Consider the following 26,361-nt stretch of genomic DNA (forward strand, 5'->3'; position numbering starts at 1 on the left):
AGTACCAGATTCCGAAGGAGGAACTTGAGAAGATGTGGAAAGTAAAGGCCTGAGTGGTCTGGGTGGTGGTCTGGGTGGTGGTAGGAGCATTTTAGGATATGATTGCTAAGCTGGAAGAATGGCACCAACAATCCTAGGAACAACCTGAGAGCTCTTGTGTAGAATAGTGCAATGCTAGGAACAGCCAAGATACTGAACAGAACTTTCATCTTATAGAAGACCTGTGATTGAGAAAGACACATAACCACCATAGAGGGTGAGAAGGGAATCTATAATTTTAATTTACAAATGTACAATATACCTTTTAGTGCATTGGGAAGGTCTATTTGACCTTGGCTGAACTTGAAAAATAAACTGTTGGGCTTGGTTAATAGATGAGAGAGAAAGATAAAGTTGCAGGAATATGGGTTAGATTGGGAAATCAGAAAAACATCCCATAAGAACATGGATGCTTCCATAGTGAGTTGTGTCAAAGAAGCAATGAGCTTGACTAAATTATGTCTTTACCATATTTAAGAGAGTCCAGCAATCATGTAGAAACTTCTGTTTTAATTTGGGTCACCGTATTGAATCCTAAAATGTTGACCACTCAAAATTATTATTTTGAGAGAATTATAGGTTAGATTATTGTTTTGTAATTGATTCCAAGAAATCATGCTGCGCTTAACAGGAGAAAGAAGTGTGTTAATAATTAGTATCAAATTCTTTGTTAAATGCAGAACAATTTTTTAAATGAGTGTGTAGTATATAGATATACTTTTGAGAGTGCCTTTGAAAGATAAGAGCATAATGCTCCCTACTTATTTTGCTATGGTCATAAAAATAAGGAGAAAAAATCTCAACCATGTTTGTATGGTATGGTGTAATCATGCCACATTCTTTTCTTGATAGGCAAACTGGTTTCATTATTTTTTTCTGTAACTTTTTTGAAACAGAAAATGTCATTTTGAATTTGTGCAATTATATCCACATCCCGCCATTAGTGTTACTTTTGGGGTTGAATTTAAACCTTATAGAGTGGATCAAAATGCATCAAAATTACAATTTTCAAATATGTGGTTTTTCGAGATACACAAATTCCACCTTTCTTTGGTGTATACGCTATACACATACACATACAATCCCATACACAATAATTAATTTAGGTGATAGATATGGAGTCAAGGGGGAGTGATTAAGAAGTTCTTAAGTGTCGGAGATTTATAAAAATTCAGAAAAATAAGTGATAAGTGCAAATGAATAGGCTAATTTTTAGCTATGGCAAAATCAGAATACCAATTGGGTGGAGAAGTGTAGCAAATGGATATAATGAATATTGCATGCTATGACTGTCTGAAATGCTGAATGGGAACATTCCACCCTGAAAGATTTGGAACCAAATCCAGCTTGTTATTTTATACTTGGTTAAGCTGCAAATTCAAGCTGCTATGTTATTATGCCAGTAATGTTAGAACAAGAGACTAAGTTGCCATGAAAATTATAGGTTTAGCTGGTCACCTTCACTGAGTTAATAAATATTTAAAATGTTTTCAAATATTTTACCACCTGACCTTTAGCTATTTATTCTTTTTATTTTCATGGTTACTTTTCCTTTAACAATTCACTTAACAATCATGTTACTAACTTATCAACTGCAATGATTCACTTAACAGCCGTGGCAAGAAAGGTCATAAAATGGGGCAAAACACACTTAACAAATGTTTCACTTAAGAACAGAAATTTTGGGCTCAACTGTAGTTGTAAGTCAAGGAAACTACCTGTATTTCTTTCCTGTCTACTTCATTTTCAAGCAAAATGTAGATCCAGAATATTGCACAAAACACAAATTTTGACAATAAGATACCCTTTTTTATTCTATTGTTTTTACATTCTGTTTGACATTTATTTCCAAGAATGAGGAATGTTGATGTCCTTTAAACACTAATAACCCTTTTGTTTGTAAAGTTTTATAAAAACAAATATACTTCTTAAGTGCTGTTGTTAAGATAGTATACTCTGTACTGAAGGGTTCAATTTTTGTTTAAGGTTCAAAAATGGATTTTTCCAGTGATGTAACTTCAGATGAACTATTTGTAAGTTGAGGACTACCTATAATTCTTTGTGTTTGAAATAAGAAATTATTATGAGTAGAATAAAGTCAGAGTTGCACTATCTTGTCTGGGCTTTTGGAATAATTTTTGGAATAATAAATCTGAGAGTTCCAAGATGCCTTTACTCTCTGTGCTTTGATGTGCTCTACCAATTTTTAGACAATCGAATTTAATTATATCACTCTGTGTCTAGTTTTACCTACTGAAAAGGCTATTCTGGTTAAAGATTGAGACTCACTTAAGAGCTTATATGCTTATTTACCAGCCCAGAATTTTCTGAATGGAGGATGTACATAAAGCCTTGCATGAGGGAATGAGAACTTTAGTAGGAATGAGATCTTTAGCCTTTGTTGCCCCACTGAAGTAGGGTTGGGTTAGGGTTAGGGTTCAAGTCATAACGAAGACTGAGAACATATGGAAAAGCCATATGCCTTCATGAAATTTGAGCAGATGTCTAACTGCTTGTTATAGGTAATAATGTAGGTTGCCAAACTTACTACAGTGGCTATTGCAAATGGAAAGTTATTGAGCAGCCATGGTTTTAAATTTTCCTACCAGCCAAACTCAAATAATTTGAAGCCAAGGTGCCAAGGAGACATTTCAAAATTATTTGTAGAATTCTGGTAGCCCAGAAATAGTGTTGCAATGTGCTAGTGTATTCCAATAGGGAAATATGTTCTTTGTGTGTGAGATGGGCAGTAGCAAAATTTGATAAATAACCATTACATGATCAGCTCATGTAAATAGGAATATGTACTGGACTGGATTTCCATAAAGTGATAGATTGATAGGTAGAAGCATTAGTGTTGAAATACTGGAAAACCTGGACAATTACAGTAGCTTGAATTTGAATCCTCCCCAACACTTTGGGGACTTCAAAGTATTGTCTCAATCTCATCTTTTCCATTGGTTTCCACTGATCAGCAGGGTAAAACAGTGCATATTTTTGGAATGTTATAGTTGCAAAATAAAATGTCCAACTTAGAATACTATCCCATTTAGTGCTGTACCAGTAATGATTAATTGTCATTCTATTAGACAATGAATCTGAATAGCAAAAACAATTTTTCATCAGGAGTGAAATCAAGAACATGAATTACAAGATGTGCAAGAATCTACCTTATATTGATATAATCACATGCATCTTAGAACGTACTTTGGCATATAAAAATATTACTATTGGGAAAGTTTATCCTTGCCAAAATATTACATATTGTGGCAACAAAGAAAGAAATAGAAGGTAAAACTATTTAATGTACAAATGGTAGCTAACTTCAAACTCTTAATCCATTCCCAATAAAGTAAGAATGAATTGTTTCCTATTACTACATGGAGTTATAGCAGCAGCAGTAGTAGCAGCAAATGTTTGCTTGTACCTAAGATCAGTTTAAACAATGGACTATGTTTATCTACCAAGTTTTATTTCAGCAATAAGCTATATACTTTATCTGCAAATAATATGACTTGGATGGCTAGATAAACATAAATGTGCTCATATAAAAAACTGTGCAGCATTATTTTTCTTTAGTTGAGTACAATTTTGTTCAAGAATAAGTCCATGCCAATGTCCTCTTTAAAGTTGAAAATGAACTAGGTGTGCCCTCCCTTCCCCCCTCTCTCTGTGTGTGTGTATTCCAGTGTAACTTTTGTTGATTAGGCATGCATGAAGACATATTATTTATATATTATTTTCTTCATTGTAGCTGTATAAAAGAAGTATAAGATAAAATAAGAAGTATAAGATGAAAGAAATCTTTAAGAAGATGTTGGATAGCCATTTGTCTGAAACAGTATTGTCAGCACCTCTTCATTGGATAATCAGGAAAGAAAACCACAAGACTCCATTGATAGAAATCAAGTGTACTTTTACTAATTATAAATGAACAGAAGCGTAGCAAAGCGAAGTCTGATTATTTAGGCGCGAAAGCAAAGGATATATTGTATAACCCATTCCCCACTCCTTGGCATCCCATGCACAGTCCAATCATAATTCTCCCAAGTGTCAGGTGCAAGATAACTTTGAAAGGCATCACCAAGATGGAATGTCAGTGCCGTTGGCCTTGGCGGGAAACCTCCTCCGCATGCGCAGTAAGACGGGCAGTAGAAACTCCAGAATCTTCCTCCAGCACAACAATCAGTCCCCTCCCAAATACCATGCCCTCCCTCCCCGTTTCAATGGCAGCCGAAGCAGCAGAAAAGCAGAGGCTGACAGGTATAGGGTTTCCTGCCTAGGCAGAGGGTTGGACTAGAAGACCTCCAAGGTCCCTTCCAACTCTGCTATTCTATTATTGTATTAAAATAGAACACCCTCTTGATTCAAAGAGCAATCTTTGAGATTCACATGGTGTTTTCCTAGAATGATACAAGAGTCACCTCATCTTTTTTCTTTAATATTGGGAAAATGCTAATCAGATTTTAAATAAAATTAAATAAGCATATAGGGCTTATTAGAAACATTTTCCCCAAATATGATATGAAATAGGCTGGGATGATTTATAATCATTCTAAAAACTGTTGAAATGTTTTAGTCATATGAGTAAAATCAGAATTATTCAGGACGTGTACTACACTGGAACATTTCTGTTTTGCATTACTTCTTTATCTTTTTCTTATCAATGGAAATGAAATAAATGTTCAGGGTTTTCTTATCTGAAAGATAAAATTGCATTTATGAAGAGGAGGTACTGATGCATGTTTTTAGTTCTTTTCAGAAGCTTCCATATTTTGGATTGTTTTTCTGGCAAGCTTTCTCAACACTGTACTGTCCAACCGGCTAAGGATTGCAAGTCACAGATTTCCCAGCCAATATAGCATTTGGCATATTAGGAAACTGCTTGATTCAGAAAGACCTCTTGTATGTAACAGATAAATAAATATAATTTTAGCTGTTGATTAATTAATTAACTAATTTATTAATAATTAATAAAAACTGCAATTGCCTTGTTGCCTGAGCCTGACAACATAGGTTGGCTAATGGAACCAAGATAGCTTTCGTACCTAAGGTTGGTTCGAGAACTCATAGTCTTCTGGTTTCTACCTTGGTACCTTAGCCAGTAGCACAAACTGACTCTGTCATATAGTATCCGAATACAAGATACTAAATAGTTTTTTAAACCATGTCTGTAATGCTCTTTTTTGTGATAATTTAATTGATAAATTAAATTAATTTCATTTCCTAAATGCTTAACCAACATATTAGGCCTTGCAAATTATCGGGGTTGTTGAGCAAATTCTGGTGAGTGCTATGGTGATCTGTTGGCATTGGGACTGCACTTCCTAGGAAAACTACAGCTAATGGTTGGTCCAGAGTGGCAAAATATCTCTGGAGGAAGGAGAGATCATTGAGATAATCTATATGGCTCCAAACAGCTAGACCATAGGAATTTGCTGTTTTGTGGTTGGCTGGGAGTCAAGAGCCACCACCAAATTCACACTTGTAACACTGCTTTTTAAAGACATAAAGCACAGATGAACTTCATTTCTTAATCAGTTTCTGGAGCGTTTTTTCTGTTTTGGAATTATTAAGATTCTTTGGATTGGCAAATTTATTATAATCATCAAGTGATTTGTCTTTCTCTTTGAAAAATAGTTGTAGTTAACATTTTTAAAGTTCTGGAAAATAATATTTTTGGATTAAATATTGAAAGCATAAATGGAATATGGTTTTTAGAAAGTTAACAATGGACTAAGGATTCATATGGACTTGCAGTTATAGAGTTGAATTAATTTTTCCTGTGGAAAATGGTGATTATTTGGTTTTTAAAAAAAGAAGAAACATGATAGTGGGACCTTGAAGGTTTGACACTATAGGAAGATAGATGATAATGTATTTCATTAAGAAAGATTGGAGCAAAAATCTTTGATTGATGTTTCTGAATTTTGTTCTTCAAAATTACTTGATATCTAGATCTTGTGTCAATGAAGTTACAGAAAATGAACAAACTACAATTGATAAGTGTGAAATTAATTGGAATGTGGAATGTGGACTTAAATGTGTGAATTAAAGAGAATATGGAGAAATATATTCTACATATACAAACAGAACTGATGGACGTTTCACTGCTTAAAGAAATGTACAGTTTTTAAACCAGAAAAAAATATTTGAATAACTTTTGCTTTCTGGATTCACAAGAGAAGTCTGAAGAAGTCCTGAAAACTTTATGAGGAGTGATTTTAAAAAGGACAAATTTTATGTAATGGATATTCAAGAGGTAATGATCCAAATAATACTTACAGATATATTTAGGATCTTGGATGCATTCAGTGCTATATTAAGTTTCTTTTTTTCTCAAATTTCACAGATTTAAACATTCACTGGATTTGAAAACTATGTTGACCATATAACATCAGTAATCCATAGGCGCCCCTTGAGGACTTGCAACAAATTATGCAGATTTGTTCTGCATCTTAATATTTATTTATTTATTACACCAACATGCATGATTGTGCAATCATCATGTGATACTGGAGGGCTAGGAAAAGCTATATAAAAAAAGAAAACTAAAAACCAACTTATGTCATATGTTATATAAATGTGTAGATTGATTTTAAAACACTTGTATTATTTTGCAGATGGACAAAGCCTATTTTGCAAAAGGGCTATAGACAACGTCTGGAATTATCAGATATTTATCAAATCCCTGCTTCAGATTCTGCTGATAATCTCTCTGAAAAATTAGAAAGGTATGTATTACATATTTGGAAGCGTATAATGTTATTTATATGCCAATTATTATTTTTCTCCTACTTTTCTTTTGAATATCCTACATGGCATATGTTAGTGGTCTCTTATTTCATTTTCAGAAATATAATTCTGTAAAGGCGATTGGGTTGAGTAAGAAAAACTGGCCTATTGTTACCCAATAAATTGTGGAGTGGAATTTAGAAATAGATTCTCCTCAGTTCAGGTCGAAGACCCTTTAACACAAATTGCATTTTAGTCAGCCAGATATCATAATCGATATAGTGCTGATTTAAAAAATATTAATGTACAGTATAATCCTTTTTTTATGTCCATGTGCCTTCAAGTCAACCTTGACTCCTGCTGACTGCTTGGTAAGTCCCTGTAGTTTTCTTGGCAAGGTTTTTCAGAAGTGTTTTGTCATTGCCTGCTTCCTAGAACTGACAGAAAGTGACTTATCCAAAGTCACCTAATTAACTTTGTGCCTAAGGACTAGAATGCAAGTCTCCTACCTGATGCCTTAACCACAACATCAAACTGATTCTCTACAATATAATCTCAGGCATATGTTCAAATGTAAATCTTGCTCAGACATTAATACTTGGATTGCAGCATTAGTTCTTTAAAGGAATTATTTTCATATACATAATCTAGAAATTTATTTGAAAATAGCCTTCAATTATATTTGTAAGCCACTTAGAAATTGAAAGATTCTTAGGATCCCAGTCCAGTGAAAAGCTTTTTAACAAATCATTTCTGATATACCATCAAAACTTCAATTTATATAATATTAATGAAAATGATGAGGATGAACCATTTCTCCCCCACATCCTATGATAAACAAATCTCTATATTTATTTATCGTATGATAAAAAAAACTCTCTATTTTCAAGTAAACAATCATTTAATGGTTGGATTTTGTTCAAGGTTAATATATGAACCAAATATTGTAATTTATAATCTATGATTATACAATTAAAAAAAGCTTCCAAAATCTGTTAAAAATGGTTTCAAAAACAAATTTTGTACATACCCAAGAACCAGACTAGACTGTATGAAAAAGAAACCAAATTGCATTAATAAATCTAAGATCAGCATGGATTTTTTTCTACTTTGAATTTCTGCTAATTAAATTAGGCATATTCTTAAGATAGTCAAGAATGCAAGTAAGGACTGTGACGTTGATGCTATTATACATCTTGGCACAAATGATCTTTCCCCCAAAAATGTACTTTCTATGAAGAATGATTTCCAGAGCTTGGGATATGAATTTAGTAGTATAGGTTGTAGGCTTATCTTTTCAGAGGTTTTACCAGTATATAAGGAACAAAAAGGGAAGGGCCAGCATGTAGCAGAGTTTAATGTGTGGCTAAAGGAGTGGTTTAAAGGGGAAGGCTTTGGTTTTATTAGTCATGATGCCTGCAGCTGGTCCAATGAAAAACTGTGCAAAAGAGATGGTTTGCACCATTCCAAGAAAGGGAATGAGTTACTTGGCATTAAATTCACAGATTTTCTGGATAAACATTTAAACTGAACAGCGGGGACAAGGAATTAATTGATACAGAACATTTCTGCACAATACCAATGAAGAAGAAAAATAACAGCTCCCCAAAGAAACCAGCATGGCTGCATAAAAAACTCTCTGACAAATTGAAAGACAAAAAAGATAAGCATAAGAAGTGGAAAGAGTGGGACATAACTAAGGCAGAATATCAGCAAATAGCCTGAGCCTGTAAAGATGAAGTGAGGAAAGCTAAGGCTCACAATGAAGAAAGGCTTGTGACAAAAGTAAAAAAATAACAAAAAAAGCTTCTTTTAACATGTCAAAACAAGAAAAAAGTCAAGGAAACAATTGGTCCATTGTTGGGATAAAGTGGCAAGAAGGTGACAAGCAACAGGGAGAAAGCAGAACTATTTAATTCATTTTTTTGCATCTGTCTTTACACAAAGGGATAAACCAGTCCAACCTATCAATAACATCACCACAAAAATCAGTTTAGGAACACAAGTTGAAATAGGGAAGAAAATGGTAAGTGAGCACCTGTCTACCCTAGGTGAGTTCAAATAATCAGGACCGGATGGATTACACCCCTGAAGGAACTGGCAGACGAGAACTCAGAACCACTGAACTATATCTTTCAGAGATCCTGGAGCACCGGGGAAGTGCCAGAGAACTGGAAAAGAGCTGATGTGGTTCCCCTCTTCAAAAAAAGGAAAAAAAAATAGATCCAGGAAACCACAGATCTATCAACCTGACCTCAATACCAGGAAAGATTCTGGAAAAGATAATCAAACAACGAATTAGTGAACACCTAGAAGTAAACAAAGTAATAACCAAAAACCAACAAGGGTGTCAGCCTCTGCTTTGCTGCTGCTTCGGCTGCCATGAAACGGGGAGGGAGGGCATGGTATTTGGGAGGGGTTACTAATTGTGCTGGAGGAAGATTCTGGAGTTCTGCTGCCTGTCGGACTACGCATGCGGAGGAGGTTCCCGCCAAGGCTAACGGCACCGACATTCCATCTTGGTGATGCCTTTCGAAGTTATCTCACACCTGACACTTAGGAGAATTATGATTGGACTGTAACGGGGAGGCCAAGGGGTGGGGAATGGGTTATTTTATATATCAATTGCTTTCGCGCTTAATTAATCAGTCTTCGCTTTGCTACGCTTCTAATCATTTATAATTAGTAAAAGTACACTTGATTTCTACCTATGGAGTCTCGTGGTCTTCTTTCCTAATTACTCAATGAAGAGGTGCTGACAAAGGGTTTGTCAAAAATCAATCATGCCAGACTAATCTTATTGCATTCTTTGATAAAGTGACAAAATTAGTGGACCAGAGGAATGCCATCGATATAGTTTACTTGGACTTCAGTAAGGCATTTGATAAGGTAGAGCATAACCTACTACTAGATAAAGTAGAAGAATGTGGATTGGACAGCATCACCACCAGATGGATTCATATCTGGCTGACCTACCGCACTCAATGTGTAATCCTCAATGGAACTACATCTACGTAGAGGAAAGTATGCAGTGGAGTACCCCAAGGCTCTGTTTTAGACCCAGTACTCTTCGACATCTTCATCAATAATTTGGATGAGGGAATAAATGGGGAGCTCATCAAATTTGCAGATGACACCAAGCTGGCAGGAATAGCCAACATTCCAGAAGATAGACTTAAGATACAGAAGGATGTTGACAAATTTGAACATTGGGCACTGTCTAATAAAATGAAATTCAATGGTGAAAAGAGTACGGTTCTACATTTAGGCAAGAAAAACAAAATGCACAGGTACAATATAGGTGGTACCTTCCTCAATAGTAGTAACTGTGAGAGGGATCTTGGAGTCATAGTTGACAACCATTTAAATATGAGCCAGCAGTGTGCAGCAGCTGCCAAAAAAGCCAACACAGTTCTAGGCTGCATAAACAGAGGGATAGAATCAAGATCACGTGAAGTGTTAATATCACTAATACCAAGTGTGCCTTGGTAAGGCCATACTTGGAATACTGCATTCAATTTTGGTCGCCACAATATAAAAAAGATGTGGAGACTCTAGAAAGAGTGCAGAGAAGAGCAACAAAGATGATTAAGGGAATGGAGACTAAAACATATGAAGAACAGTTGCAGGAACTGGGTATGTCTAGTTTAATGAGAAAAAGGACTAGGGGGGACATGATAGCAGTGTTCCAATATCTCAGGGGTTGCCACAAAGAAGAGGGAGTCAAACTATTCTCCGAGGCACCTGAGTGTAGAACAAGAAGCAATGGGTGGAAACTAATCAAGGAGAGAAGCAACTTAGAACTGAGGAGAAATTTTCTGACAGTTAGAACAATTAATCTGTGGAACAGCTTGCCTCCAGAAGTTGTGAATGTCCCAACACTGGAAATCTTTAAGAAGATGTTGGATAGTCATTTGTCTGAAACAGTATAAAGTTTCCTGCCTAGGCAGGGGGTTGGACTAGAAGACCTCCAAGGTCCCTTCCAACTCTGCTATTGTATAAATGGAAAACTTTATCTGGTTCAGGGTAAAATAATAAGTAAGTAAATAATTAATTATGGAAAAATCTTACCTTGCATCTTAGCTACTTAAAATTTATCAGAGTATTCATGATTAAAGGGAAAGTTTCCCCTGCATATGTGTGCTAGTCGTTCCCGACTCTAGGGGGTCAGTGCTCATCTCAGTTTCTAAGCCAAAGAGCCAGAGCTGTCCATGGTCATGTGGCCAGCATGAATAAATGCTGAAGACACACGGACCGCTTTTACCTTCCCACCAAAGTGGTCCCTATTTTTCTACTTGCATTTTTACATGCTTTCAAACTGCCAGTTTGGCAGAAGCTGGGACAAGTAATGGGAGCTCACTCCATTGCGCGGCACTAGCGATTTAAACCGCTGAACTGCCGACCTTCTGATCGACAAGCTCAGCATCTTATGATTATGTAATTTATGATTATGTTACTCCTTTTTCAATGGAAGTTGACTAAAGAGTCATTCTGATCACAAACTGAACATCCTTAATTCTTGTTGTTACATTAGTCAGAGAGCTGGAGTTGCATAACCAAATGAACGACTTGTTTTGTGGAGATTTGATGTTCAACTAAAAACATTTATCTTGTACAAGATAAAATCACAGGTTACCCACAGAGTGAAAATTTTAATATCAGATCATTTCCTGGTTAGTTACTTTACTTTATTGTTTCCTGGTTAGTTACTTTATTTACTTGAAACAATGAATATACATTGAGAGGCATGATGCTTTTGGCATAAAAAAGACTGATACATCAAGGAAATACACCTTAGAGGTCTCTGTTTTGCGCCAGAGCCTCCTGGTTCACATATTATAGTTCAGACAGAATGTTGAAGCGTAAGGCTTAAGTCAACATGTTTGAGGTTGGATAAACAGCTTTTAATAAGCTAACTTATTTAAACTATCAAATTTGACTGTGAAACTCCACAGAATCCTATATAGTACCAAAAACAAAAAGAAACTTTTGATGATTATTTGAAATTTTGCACCCCAAAGTAATCATCCTATCAACTTGAGAGACCGCCTACTGTCAATTACCTCCTCTAGACCAATAAGATCCCATAGATTAGGCCTCCTCCGAATTCCATCAGCCAGCCAATGTCGACTGGCAACTACCCAGAGGAGAGCCTTCTCGGTGGCTGCTCCGACCCTCTGGAACGAACTCCCCGTGGAGATTCGTACCCTCACCACCCTCCAGGCCTTCCGCATAGCCCTTAAAAGCTGGCTGTTCCAACAGGCCTGGGGCTAAAAACTTGTAACCCCACTCGAATTGTATGACTGTTGTGTTTTTAATGATGTATGGTTCTATGTTTGTAACTTGTCTGTCTTTCCCCTCCCTTCAATTGTGAGCCGCCCTGAGTCCCCCCAGGGAAAAGGGCGGCATACAAATAAAGTATAAACTAAACTAAAACAATTATAACCCCATACCAACTGCTGGACCTGGAAAAAAATTCTGCATGGATTCAATACTCTGAAATTTCTTCCTAATTAGAATGGTTATCCCATTGAAAACTCTAGTGGTCTCTTTAAAAGATGCAGCTTAAATAAATTCTCCATAAAGATACATTAGTCTCTCCTAGACTTATGTGACTCTTCTGTAAATAACAGTAATGAAGTCATGGTTTTACATGTCTTCAGCAGCGGCTGGGCTACACTATGACAGAGTAATGTCTTAAATCACTTTTGAAAAAATGCCTGAGTATAATCTGTCATATCAGTTGCTTTTTGGTATTACTTAATTCCCATATTATATTCAGTGTAGTTAAAAAATGGTCAAATTCCATTTTGATTGGAAATTTTATCAGTATCTAAATGTTGTGATTACTTTATATTTCATAAATAATTGTATTATCTGTTAAAACTGATTCTAAAAATGCATCATTCAGAGTTCAATTACACAGGTTTTCAATGTTAGCTAACATGCTTTATTAAAAACAAACAAAACAGAATTGAATTGTCTTTTTTCCCTTGCTTTCCCTTGGTACTGGAAGCAATCCAAAACCTATTATTTGTTTAGTGGTCTGAAGAAGTACAACAGGTTTCTTTAAAACATACACTGTGACCTTTTTAATGAATTAACTTTCTGCAGAATGATGTGTAACGAAGTATTTCCATTGCCAAATATTTAACTGAGCTACACTTGAACTTTTATTGAGCTATCATGTCACAGAGGACCAGGTCCTTGGGGGTCTTTGCAGAGCTTTGAATTCAATAGATTCCTTAACTAAATCTCCTTGGATATCTTTGGGTGAAATAAACTATGCTGGCCAAAGAATGGTTTATTTGGCCATATAATTCAATGTTCCTTTTTTCCCCCTCAGAGAATGGGACAGAGAATTGGCCTCAAAGAAAAAACCCAAACTCATCAATGCTCTTAGAAGGTGTTTCTTCTGGAAATTTATGTTTTATGGAATAATATTATATTTAGGGGTAAGTTTTCCTTTATTTCCGGTTAACATATTGCAATATTGTATCTTTTCGTAACATGCATAAGAAATTCTAAGCATTGTATTTGTCTATGGAGATTTTCAGTCATGATTGTCTCAAATGTGCTATAAAGGTATAAATCCTTCTATTTCCCACCATCCAGTCAGAACTGAAGATGCTTCTTGGGTGAGAAGCAAAATGTCTTCAAAGAAAAACAAAAAAGTGTAGTTGCCTCTTGAAAAAGCACTTTGGGACAAGCAGTGTATGCATGTATGCATGCATGCAAGTATGCATGCATGCATGCAACAGGAATCAAGTCTGGCTCAACAAAGATCAAATGAAGTAAAACATTGAAAAAATTAATTATATTAAAACATGCTTATTCATATAGTTCCTACATACAAATATTTTAATTGAATTATTTTTAATCTCTGTAGAAAGAGATTGGACAAAAATTTAATCTAAATTAAGTTTTAGTTTGTAGGCTGATAAAGAATTAGAAAGTTGGGATAACCATTTTTATGTGTGTCTGATGTGTGCTTATTAAGATAGTAACAAAACCTGTTGTAAAATTGATGGAGACATTGATGCTTCAAAAAGTCTTTAAACATAATGGAATCAATAATTGTACATATGGATTTCATGCTAAAATTATGTCTTTAAAAAGAATTACAATTAAATTGAATTTTAAATAAAAAAAGTTATTTTGGTAATGTTAAAATGTGATTCTAGAACTATGTAAATATTGATACTTTTTATTTGCTTCAGAATTCAAATATATAAACAAAGTGACATGAAAAGATGAGTCAGAATTCTTTAACAAACTTCCATGTTTGTCAACAATGTTCTTAAAAAATATTGAGATATGCTAGATATGGAATTTGCTTTCCTGAGTTAAAAATATTCTTCAATTCAATTCAGAAGGCTCAAAAAGAATTTTTTTCACCAAACTTAAGTTGTTTCTCACTTTTTGTATTGTAGTGCAATTTTACAGCTGCAGCAATGTGGATAATAATATTTTCTTAAACTGACATGCTTAATTTCTATCCATCATCTGGCTAGTGAACAGTATGAATTATCCTATGCTGCCAATATTGTTATCATTCACAAGTATAATGAGAATATAGCAAAGATTAATCATGCCAGGTGTGTCTACAAATATTACCAAAGGTAGTTAGAAATTGCAATACACATTTTATATTCAGACTTTGCACTTTTGCGAAGAAATCTTTAACTAGAACAACTCTTAGTTTTGAGAGAGAACTGGAGAGATTGATTTCAGCTTGTCCATATCACTAGCTGTCTTGCAAATAGTACACAAATTCTATTTTCAGATCATAAGAAAAGCAACTAGAGAGCAAGTATTAACACTCTTATTTGGAAATAGTAGACCTTTTTTGTTTGTTAATCGTTAAAGTGTATTATGTGTAGCCTTTTCTTGTTCATTGTTGTAAAAAAAATCTATAAATCACTTTGTAACAATAATCTGAAAACACATTGCTATCTTTGTATGGTACACATAACAAACAGTAGTAAAATACAAATTATAGTTCTACACATGTGCTATAACTAGTAACTACAAGGGCAGAGGCATAGAGATGTGATTTTTTTTTAACCAACTGAAGAGGGAGTTAAGGATTCAGAGAATTCCATTACATTCTCTAGCAGTTATAGTTTAATTTACTTTATTATCATTGCACATTGTACAATGAAATTAAATGCCATCTTCAGTTTATTATAACTATAAAAATAAAAACACAAACTCATATCCTTCACATTCTATATAACTAAAATTGAAAACCCGATATTGCATTAATATTGCACTATACTGTAGAATGCAATATAGTTACTGCCTTGGGATAGAAGTTGTTTTTCAGCCTATTTGTCCTTGTTTTTATTATCCTGTACCATCTGCCAGATGGTATTAGTTCAAAAAAAAATGGGTGCCCAGGATGATATGGATCTTCAAAAATGTTTTGAATTTTCTTAAGGCAGCGTGAGCTATAAAGCTCTTCTTATTGCCACAGTGTTTCATTTAATTTTTGTAAACCCTACTCCATCCTGCCCTTTGTAGCATCTGGTCTGATGACAGCTTCTGTACAAGTCACAATGTTTTGTGACTCTGTTTAGTTCTGAAAAATGTTCTTTCCATTGTCCAACTGTGAGTTTAATCACTAACTTTTAATTTTTGTCCTTTAACATTCTCATTGCATATATATACATGTTGTATATAAAAACAGTCTTGATCCTAAATGTGGATGCATTGACACACCTGCCCAATTCTTTTTTAATTGTTCTTTTATAAATATTCCTCCTTGTGTACTAAAAACATTGCTCTGTTGGTCAAACATAAGTCTGTTCTGTTTGTCTTTTTCTAAAATTATATGTAATCATGAAAAACAATGTGAGTATTTAAACAGGAGCTCTGTGATTCAGAGTAGCAGTTTCAGTTCATTTCTGAACAAACCCATATGAATACCAGTGTTTTCATGCTGACCCATTAGGAAATGATGATATATAATAAAAATAAATCAATTTATAATGTTGATCTCAGGTTATTTAAAGGACAGTTAAAAAAGGGTACTGTGACCTCACTTACATTCTTCCAATGTATTTTTAACAAAATTAATTGTATGCTATACGATCATTTCATATAAAATACCTAATATTTCATCTGGGAACTATTAACATTGTTTAATGAAAATTTTATTAGTAAGATTTTCCATCCTTTTGTATATTGTAATAATGCTAAAGGTGGAATTTCCCCATTTGTTTTACTCTTCATTTAAATAGAAAATGAATTTATTAACAATAATCTATGTAAAGAGCCAGATAAGATAATTACTAAAGACTTATTAAATTATGATGAATGTTTTCTAGAAGCAGATCTTTTTGGAGGAATGGGATTATTTTTGTTCCCTGCAACTAGATAAGTAATCGGACCCAAAATTACCACAGTTGTTATTGTGGTGATCTTTAATATCCCTTAATAGACTTGTAATTCTAAGCAGTATGGTTCTTGTAATTATAGTCCTTTCAGTAATTCAGGGTCATAACTTCAATTTTCATAGAAAAAAAAATCATCATGCGCAAGCTTGATCCCCTGAAATATTCACTATTATCCTCCCCAATAATTCTCACTGTCATTATAAGCCGTTATTTTATTTATTAAATGAATGTACATAGCCATCCATCTTACTAACACAAACAAGTGAATCTGGAAAGTGTATAACTAACACACACACACACACACACACACACACACACACACACATATATATATATATATATATATATAATATTTATGCTGATAAATAAATAAAGGGAGACTAGTATAGATCTATTTCAAGCTATTTAGCTCTCATCAGCTAGCCATACCCATGTTTGGGAATCGAACCTGTGCTCCATTGCCTCCCAGGCAGGGAGTTAACCATTTGAGCTACAGAGAACGACTCCTTATCAGCCAGCCAGGGTGGGAGGTATATACTTAAAGTCACAACCCCTGGTATGCCCAAGTATGGGAGGAAGGTCACACTTCCACTATCTATATGATAGATAGATAGAGATAGAGATAGAGATAGAGATAGAGATAGAGATAGAGATAGAGATAGAGAGAGAGAGAGAGAGAGAGAGAGAGAGAGAGAGAGAGCCTTTAATCTACAATAAAGTGCAGGTTAGAAAGATGCTCCCTTTTCAGCAACATATTGATCATAAGGCTATTAAAAGGGACAATATTATATGCTACAGAATATTGAATAGCTTTGCAATTTTGCATTCATTAGTTCCAAAAACAGACATATGGGTATGAATGTTCCCTGAGCCAAAAGACAAACATTACTTTTTCCCCTGTAATTCCATAAAAAGGAACAAATCAAGGTAGCTGCTGATTTTTATTTTCTTTCCCTTCTGTTCTTGAGGGACATTAGTAGTTTAGGAAGCATAATGTAGTGTGTGACATCTATCCATTTTTCTCACTGCTAACCATTGTCTGAAGATAAGGTTGTAATTCTTCATGCTCAAATATGCTGAATAAATAAGTGCTCATATGTATTAACTATTCAAAAAATCTGACAAAAATATCTGACTTTTTTTAACCACAGGAAGTTACTAAATCCGTGCAACCTCTTTTACTGGGAAGAATAATTGCTTCTTATGATCCTTCTAATTCACTCGAACGATCAATAGCCTACTATTTAGCCATAGGACTCTGTCTTCTCTTCATTGTACGAATGTTGCTTCTCCACCCAGCAATATTTGGCCTTCATCACATTGGAATGCAAATAAGGATAGCCATGTTTAGTTTAATTTATAAAAAGGTATGTTTCCTATTTTGGTTAAATGAAATTCAAGAGTAATTAAACTGCATAGGAGATTGATAATAACATACTGTGGCCTCACATTGTTATAGTAATGAAAGCAAGAAGAATTTCTTTTTTGATGATCTACACTTAGTTTATTGTGCAATATCAGCAGATGGTTAATTAATATTTCTTTGAAACCAACAGTAACCAAGAAAATGAGAGTAAAAGTACGAGTTGTTACATAAGCTATATGACCATCATCCAATTTCCATAGTTGTAAGTAGAATGAAGCCTTCATGGAGCAATAAGGACTAATTTTGCCTCATCAAGGAGAAAATCTGATTATGCTAGGAAAGAAGGTAGCTAATGAGCCAAGAATGACAACATTAATTTACCATTACATATAAACTATTCTATTGCACAAACCTAAAACAAAAAAACCTGTATTTGTGTACAGTTAATTTCTTACAAATATAATAAAGTACGAAAAGAATCTGAAATTAAAATAAAAACAGTCTCCAATCTAATTATTGCATCTACTGCCGTGTTTTCCCAAAAATAAGACAGGGTCTTATTTTCTTTTGACCCCTGAAATAAGCACTTGGCCTTATTTTTGGGGAGGTGTTATTATTTTTGAGGTGCAGGAGGCAGTGAGCGTGGTCACCTCATGGCTGCTGCTGTGTTGCAATATTTTTGGGAAGGGCTGATTTTTTTGGGAGGGCTTATTTTAGCATATGTGCTCAAAAGTCCAATTGGGCTTATTATCCAGGGAGGTCTTATTTTCGGGGAAACAGGTTATGAACTTATTATTTTTATTTATTTTAAAATCTACTTATTCCTTTCCCATAAATGGATGCACAATAAATAATAATACAGTTAATTTACAATTACAAGCATAAAATATAAATTTCAATAATTTGGAACTAAAAACTGGTCTGTTTACTCTAAAAATCATAACTGGAAAGTATAGTTTAAAAAATGCTGATGCTTTATCTACACATACATTTAACTATACTTAAAAGATGCTTAATTGTTTTCTAAAGAACAAGTCCCAATTAAATAGCTTTTACTTCATTCCCAGATTATAAGGCCACCTAACTTTAACTGATGTTGAAATGTTGTTTTCAATTTCCTCCTGGCAGGAGCCTCATAGTACTCATAATTTGTAGTTCTTAGGTGGTGATTGGTGATGATAAAATCAGGATCTATTGAAATTTTTTAATAGAGCAAACTCTTCTGAATATTGTGAGTATTTATGAGTAACAATGTAATAGATGGAGGGAAAGTATGTTTGTAATAAAACATAAACATTACATTGCACAGACAATGTTAGTATCCACTGATGTTGTTTTTATTTCTGTTTGTGCTATTATATGTGGTTAGTTGATAAACTTCTTTTGTTCTGTTTTACAGATTTTAAAACTCTCAAGCAGAGTCCTAGATAACATAAGTACTGGACAACTTGTTAGCCTCCTTTCGAACAATCTGAACAAATTTGATGAAGTATGTTGGCAATCATGTTTGTTATATTATTACATTATATTACATTATAATTCTTTGAAGGAGAAGGAATCAGTTCCAATCCATTATAATGTGCTTAACACCGCTGGAATTAAAGTAAATTATTTGCTATGGATAGGTTTGCAAGGGAATTGTCCTAAGCAAATTATAAAAAGCAGAAAAAAAACCAATCAAAAGAAATTATTATGTATGCTAACAACACCACACTTGCCTGAATGTTTGGATCCAAGTTATCTGTTTGTATTACATTATTCTTGCTCTTTGAAGTGACTTCTTAAGCTATTAATAAACTCTGAGAATAGGATATATAATACTAAATCCATAACATTTATCTCTTGGATGTATCTATATTATATTTATATATTCCCCTATTTTAATGTTGATTTACTTTTGGAACAAGTGCTATATGTTCTAGTGCAGGGGTGGGTCTCAGCGGGACACACCGATATGGGCGAACTGGTTGGTAAAATTTAGCATGCCTTCCCGTACCTGATCTTCCAGAGGTCCCGTACCGGAACATTCCCTCCCCTGGCCTGCCCCTCTGCTCGCTCCCTCTGCCTGCCTGCTCACCGCTCGCTCACCCCGCCCATCCACACCATGCTTGCTCTGCCCACCTACTTCCTTTGCCTGCCCAGCCAAGGCTCCGAGGGGGCTTTTGCCATCGCTGAGAGCTTCTCTGGCAGCCACTTCTTGCAATCACTACCATGCCAGATTCAGTAAAGCAGCTCCAGCAGCAACGGGACATGCTTGGAGAAGGGAGAGCCAGAACTGACTGCCCGGGATTGTGCTTCAGCTGCCGCTGTGAAAATGTTTGTTTTGCCAGCCACAGGAGGGAAGGAAAGTAGCTGTTCTTTGGAACAGCTCCCCCTCCAGAGAGCCGTGCCAGGGGAGAGGAGGGGGCGGGCTGGTTTGAATGCGGTTTGGGGCCGGCACCTCCTTCGCTCGTTTGGGCAGGAAGAGAAAGAAAGGGAGCATGTAATAAAGCACCCCTGCCATCAAGGGCAGAGGGGAGCATCTTTGTCCTCGGTTATCACATGCCTCCTTTTTTTCTCTGCCTGCCCAAACAAGCAAAGAAAGCAGGCCACTAAACTGCCCACTCACCCACATTCAAACCAGCCTGCCCCCTCCTCTCTTTCGATATGGGCTCTCTGGAGGGAGAGGGAAAATCCCTCCCAAGACCTTGCTTGTCCTGGCGGCACCCTGGCAATAGCAGCTGAGCGAAGGAAAGAGCAATTCTGGGAGTTGAAGTCCACAATTGGACTTCCTGCCCAAAGCCTGAAACTATCTGCCCGGGATTGTGTTTCAGCCGCCACAGCCACTTCTGCTGCTGCTGCTGCTGCTGCACTGCAGCCACCAGAGACTCCTTCCTCACCACCACTTTGTTTCGGGCCGAGAAGCAGAAAAAAAAGAGCAGTTCCCCTCTCCCCTGTCACTTTCCACAGCCTACACGCTATTCAGAGGGTGTGGGAAAGTGTCCCTGGGCTGCCCCTCCAGGAGGACCACTGCGTATCCTTCACAGATGGGAGGTTGAGGGTGCACAGGTGAAGAGCGCCAAGGGGTTTTGGCAGCGAGAGAATGACTTCAAAGTCAGTGGAGGTGGTGTGTGGCTGGTGCACCATTCCAACTTTCCCCGTGTGCAAAAAATAAAGTTTTAGTTTAAAAATAAAGTTTTAGTTTTTTTGGGGGGTGTGTGTGAAGGATTAGGGGTGCAAGGGTCTTGTAACTTGACAGTTTTAAGTCCTGCACACTTCAAATGCCAGAGTTCCTCAGCCAACATGACTGGAGGAATTGTGGGAGTTGAAGTCCACAAGACTTAAAGCTGTCAAACACCCCTGGGTTTTTTTCTAAAGAGTTAGGGATGCCAGGGTCTTGTAACTTGACAGCTTTAAGACTTACATGTTTCAAATGCCAGAGTTTCTGAGCCAACATTTTAGTTGCTAAGCAAGAGTGTTGTTAAGTGAGTTTCACCACATTTTACAAGTTAGCCACACCCACCCATTCACATGACTGCCAAGCCACTCCCACCCAGTCACATGACTCCCAAGCCACTCCCACAAAACAGGCCACACCTACAGAATAGGTTCTAAAATTTTTTGAAACCCACCACTGTCCTAGTGCTATTGTTTTCCTTGGCTAGCAGTAATTTAATAGCAGTAGGAAAATACAGAAAATTTGCTGGTTTTTGTGGATGATATTTAAATTGCTTAAACTTTAAGTAGGACAAAGGAATAGTTAACAGTCTTAGTGAGAGATTCTTCCTCCCACTATGCTTATGGAAGGGAGTGTTTGATTGGTCAATAAAATCTTTTTCAGGCTGAGGTCAAAACAAACAAGAGCAGCATGGATATAATTTCTCACTAAAGTGGCCATACCATAAAGAATTTTGTACTTCACTGCCGAGATTTCTGCTAGAAGAAACTATAACTGTTTATGAAATTGTGGAATACAATTTTCTATTTCAGGAGTCTGAAAGTTGTTGAAGTTGCACTCCCAAGACACCTTTAACCAGGTTATTAAGTCCGGCTTAGATAAAATTCTGTGCTTTTATTCCCACATTTTGAAATCACAAAAGCAGATTTATCTGCTCCAGCTTGTGGTGTTTTTAGGAACAAAATAGGCATTATGATGGTGGTCCCATTACTCTAATTAAATATGAGAAGATTTGTACAAAGATCAGTGGCACAGTGTAAGACATTACTGCTGGTAATAGACAGGGATAAGGAAGGAAGTCTTTTAAGGCCACTATCACCACTACTGTTTGTCGTTGCACTGACTCCTCTGTCAATAATACTGAATAAGTCAAGTCATGACTCTCAAACATTAAAAACATCTGCCAGCCTATTCCACTGCCTTACATGAAGCTGCATGGAAAAACACCATCTGAAATGGAATAGCTGCTCAACATTGCTGAATATACAGCCAAGATAGTTCAATGGAGTTTGGATTGGACAAACCTGCCACTCTTACCAGCTTCCATGTTGCTTTCTAAGTATAGTTTCCTTGTGCTTTCATTGTGATTTTTTCTTTCTTTCAGGGTCTGGCCTTGGCTCATTTTGTATGGATTGCACCTTTACAAGTTGTGCTGCTGATGGGGCTTCTCTGGGAGATGTTGCAGGCATCAGCATTTTGTGGGCTTGCATTCTTGATTCTTATTGTCTTTTTTCAAGCCTATCTAGGACGAATGATGATGAAATACAGGTGACAAAGCATATATGGGTAGTTTTCTCAAGTAGTAGTAGTCTTCAAATTTACCCGAATTTCAGCCAGTTTCAGTAATGGCAGTCCTGACAATCCCTGTTACCATCTTTAGTTGAATTCCACTGGCCATTAGCTGAGGATCCACCATAATCTAATCCATTCCATGTTTAGTCCCTCCCAACCTCGAGCCTTAGTTCTTATAAGATAAATGACTGCTTTTGCTGCAGTTCTCCCCAAATGCCTCTCCCCCCCCACCCCATGTCTGCCCTTTTGGCCACCCTGCATCCTGCCTCGTATGGAGGCAAGCAGCCTCTTTTCACTCTGGAGCAACAAGAAGCCCTTGTTCTGTAGTGTGGGAAGTTCCAGCTGCACCAGAAGCATAGTGCAAAGCTCAGCCACTCCAGGTAGTCCTAGCTGTAGTCGTCCACATCACCCCGCACTCTGAACCCCCTGCCATCTTGCACTTTGCTGCCCCAGCTGGCCTTCGCTGTCTTCTTGCTGCTGCTGCTGCTACTGAGGCATGCCTCACCTATGCCCTTTATGAATCAGTTTCTGGCTACATCAGGTCATCTCTCCCAGGTTTCCTGAGGATCCACTATGTGTAAACTTGGGAAGAAAGCCTCACATGTCCAGAAGATGCGTCATGAAAGGCGGGGTGGGTATGCTTGGTCAGCAGTGGGAGAAAGAGGATGGTGAAACTCAGCAACGGCATCAGAGACTGCAGAATGCAGCCTGCCAAAAGGGCATAGATTGGGGGAAGATAAGAAGATAGACTTGAAGTACTGAAGCAGTTGTAAGTGTAAGTAGGCTACAAATGCCTGAATTTTGATCACATGATCACATGGGTGCTGCAATGCTCATAACTTTAAGGATTTAATCCTTTCGTTCAGCATCACTGTCACTTTGAACTGTTGCTGAATGAATGCTGTAATAAGGTACTTAAATAAAGCTTCTTAAATAAAGAAGCCAGAAAACTACCTTCAACACAGAGTAGGAAAACACAAGCAGAAGTCTGGTTATGGGCAAGACATGCGTAATTGGTGACCATATTCATAAAGGAAGAAACATCTTAAGAGTTTCTTCAACAGCTGAGCATTTTGTCTATTGTATCTGCCTGACCAAGAATATTTGGAACATTAACTCTGTTTCATGGGCAATGCATAGAATCTATATGTAATTTATATACTTGTAATTAAAGGAATAATGTCAAACAAGAAGTCCTGTCTTGACATGATACAATACAGTATATCTTCCTTCCTTGATTCCAGTAGCTATGCTTTGAGAAACTGGAAGTGGTTGAAATAAAGAACAAAATTTAGTTAAGTGGATAACTCTTTGACTCCTAAAAACTACAGTATATTTAACCTTTTGTGGGGCAAAAAGACTTAAACCCACAAAGGAAATGTTGTGGCACAGGTAGGAAGAACAGACGAATTAATTGTTGATGGTCCCCGCTGCATCTTTTTTTAAAATTAAGCAAGTCCTACTTTAGGGTTTACGCCATACTTTGCATGCTTTTTCAACTTCCAAATGGCAAGGGGCATGAGTGATTGCTGTACTGTAAGATACTTCCCCTTAGGTACAACAAAACTTATACTCGTACTATTCTTATTTGCTATTTCCACATGGTGTTCAATATACTTCTAAATGTTTATTGTTACATGTTATTCAGGAAAAACATTTCATGGACTTAGTGTAAACACACACAAGGTAGTGTTTTTTTTAACATATATACATAAAGTTACTGTTCTCAAATAAATTATTGGTTTTTAGCTCTGTAGTTTGCATTGTGTTTTACATAATGGCACATCTATACCAATGCAGCTTTTTAAAACTGTTGGAGAATCATTTGAACAGTGTCAAAGGACATTTTAAGAATTTTTTGGAACTTGTTATCAGAATAACAAACAAGTGCAATTTTCTGTACACTTCTATTTTATGGAATGAACCTTATTGATACCAGTAGTATGTTGTGTGCGATGTTTACCAGATTTTCAGTATGATAAGTATTAAATACAGAACATAATTATCTACAGAGATCAGCGAGCAGGAAAAATCAACGAAAGACTTGTAATTACCTCAGAAATGATAGAGAATATACAATCAGTAAAGGCTTATTGTTGGGAAGATGCAATGGAAAATATGATCGAAAATCTGCGACAGTAAGTATTTATATTTGTCCATCTTACATGCATGGCATATATGTTGCATAACCCAACAATGAAATAAAAATTTAGTTTGTAAGATAATAATTGCCAGTTTATCCTTGTAATAAAACTATTGGGTCATGCTGATCCAAACAATTATTTTTAGCTGGTGTGCTGTCTGTCTTTGTCTATGTTACAATGGCCTATCTGAATAATAATTTTGCAAAAATCACTTAACCCAGGAGTGTAACCCAGTTCCGAATAAGCAATGGCCCAGCAGTGGGCCAACAGCCCCTGGTTGAGGACACCCGATTTAGATAGTGTAGAAATGTTTTGAATTTCATATAATCTGAAACTCCAATATACAGAACAAAATGAAACTTTAGCCATATGCAATTTATTCTGAGATTGTTAAAAAATAATGATATAAATGGAAACATTTTAAACTTGAGCCCTGTTTCCAATTTCCTTCCCTTCTTAATTTTTTGGAGGCCAGCCGACTTTTTAGGCGCTGCTGTCATGGAACTGTAGCGCAGGGATCTCCAATGGACTGGCAATGGGCTGTGGCATACCAGAAACTGGGCCCCGCAAACAAGTGAAGCCCCATCCATGGGATGCAGGCAGCCTCCTCTGGTCCACTGGAAAACCTCTCTCCATGGAACTGGTCCCTGGTGCCCCAAAGGTTGGGAACCACTAGTCTAGGGAACATATTTTTAGATTTTCTTTAAGGTGTTTTTTTTAACTATATTGTTTGACAGGATTTTTATTTTTAAAAGGACCCCAAATGTCAATGGAGCAGAAAATAATCATTTTTTCACATTCATGTTTAATTCTACTCCTATGCTGAAAAAGTTTGACAAATAATAAAAGCCCATATTTGTGAATAGATATTTTTCTCAGACTTTATATCTGGGACTATATTATTTGCTATTTAGAATTATATGAGTCATTTCCATAAATATTGTATGATTACTCTATGTTTACCCTTTGGAACGATCTCCCCGTGGAGATTCGTACCCTCACCACCCTTCAGACCTTCCGCGCAGCCCTCAAGAGCTGGCTATCCCGTCAGGCCTGGGGGTAAAGATTATAATTCGCCCCCACCCGAATGCTGAATGAATGTTGTTTATTCTTTTAATTATGTGTTATGTTATATGTTACTGTATGTATCCCCTCCCATATAAGTTGTTAGCCGCCCTGAGTCCCCTCAGGGAAAAGGGCGGCCTATAAATAAACTAATTCTAATTCTAATTCTTTAATAAATAGTTTATTTGTTTTGCAGAACTTATTGTAGAACTGGGTGTGCCATTATATTCTGTTTTTTTTTCCAAAAAGAAAACTTGGAGACTTAGTATCTAGTTCACAGTGTACAAATTATAAATAATAACTGCAGTTAAAATTTATTAGGGACTCTACTTCTTTAGAAAATAGAAAGAATGCTAAAATTGCAACCAGATTAAATAAATGTTCTAAGGAAAAAGACATTTCAATCTAATTTAAAGATCCTGAATATCTTGAAATATTGCAATACAATATTTAAGAATGAAAGGAATAAAAGGAGTTCAGAATAGAACTGGAAAAGTGTTGGCAGTGAGGGTCTAATTGGTATTTATCAAAATATTTTAATGTATGTATACATTGTCAGCATTAAATTGTTTTTTTAAAGTACGTAGTAGCTATTTCTAACTTTCAGTCATTAAAATACCAGTCTCTTGTTTCAAATTTGTATTGTATTTAACTTTCTCATTTACTTTTTCCAAATTGTCCATGAATTTATATCTTCACTGTTTGACTTATAATGATTCACTAGTACTAATGATTATTTCAGTACTAAAGATATTTAAATGGAGGAGTGTCCAACTGATCATGTATTACTAGATATTGCTATTTAGAATAACAATAATATTTCATTTTACATGACTTATTTCTCTCCATGGAAACCAAATCAAAATCATTTAATTGTACCTG

At 36.0% G+C, this 26,361-nt stretch overlaps 1 protein-coding gene across 2 annotated transcripts in view; it reads left to right on the top strand.

The window, feature by feature from the left end:
* The window catches only part of CFTR (CF transmembrane conductance regulator), a 103,241-nt gene that overhangs the window by 13,018 nt on the left and 63,862 nt on the right, over nucleotides 1–26,361 (top strand). For both annotated transcript variants that reach the window (XM_087723644.1, XM_087723643.1), the window contains exons 2-7: nucleotides 6,663–6,773; nucleotides 13,121–13,229; nucleotides 17,327–17,542; nucleotides 18,941–19,030; nucleotides 22,083–22,246; nucleotides 24,283–24,408. In XM_087723644.1, coding sequence (XP_087579770.1) covers nucleotides 13,200–13,229; nucleotides 17,327–17,542; nucleotides 18,941–19,030; nucleotides 22,083–22,246; nucleotides 24,283–24,408 — 626 coding nt within the window. In that variant the 5' untranslated portion in view covers nucleotides 6,663–6,773; nucleotides 13,121–13,199. The remainder of the gene's footprint in view (nucleotides 1–6,662; nucleotides 6,774–13,120; nucleotides 13,230–17,326; nucleotides 17,543–18,940; nucleotides 19,031–22,082; nucleotides 22,247–24,282; nucleotides 24,409–26,361) is intronic.

The sequence above is a fragment of the Thamnophis sirtalis genome, unplaced genomic scaffold, assembly GCF_051295495.1.
Source record: "Thamnophis sirtalis isolate CommonGarterSnake01/CBP01778 unplaced genomic scaffold, rThaSir2_p1.2 scaffold_9, whole genome shotgun sequence".
NCBI classification, from domain to species: Eukaryota; Metazoa; Chordata; class Lepidosauria; order Squamata; family Natricidae; genus Thamnophis; species Thamnophis sirtalis.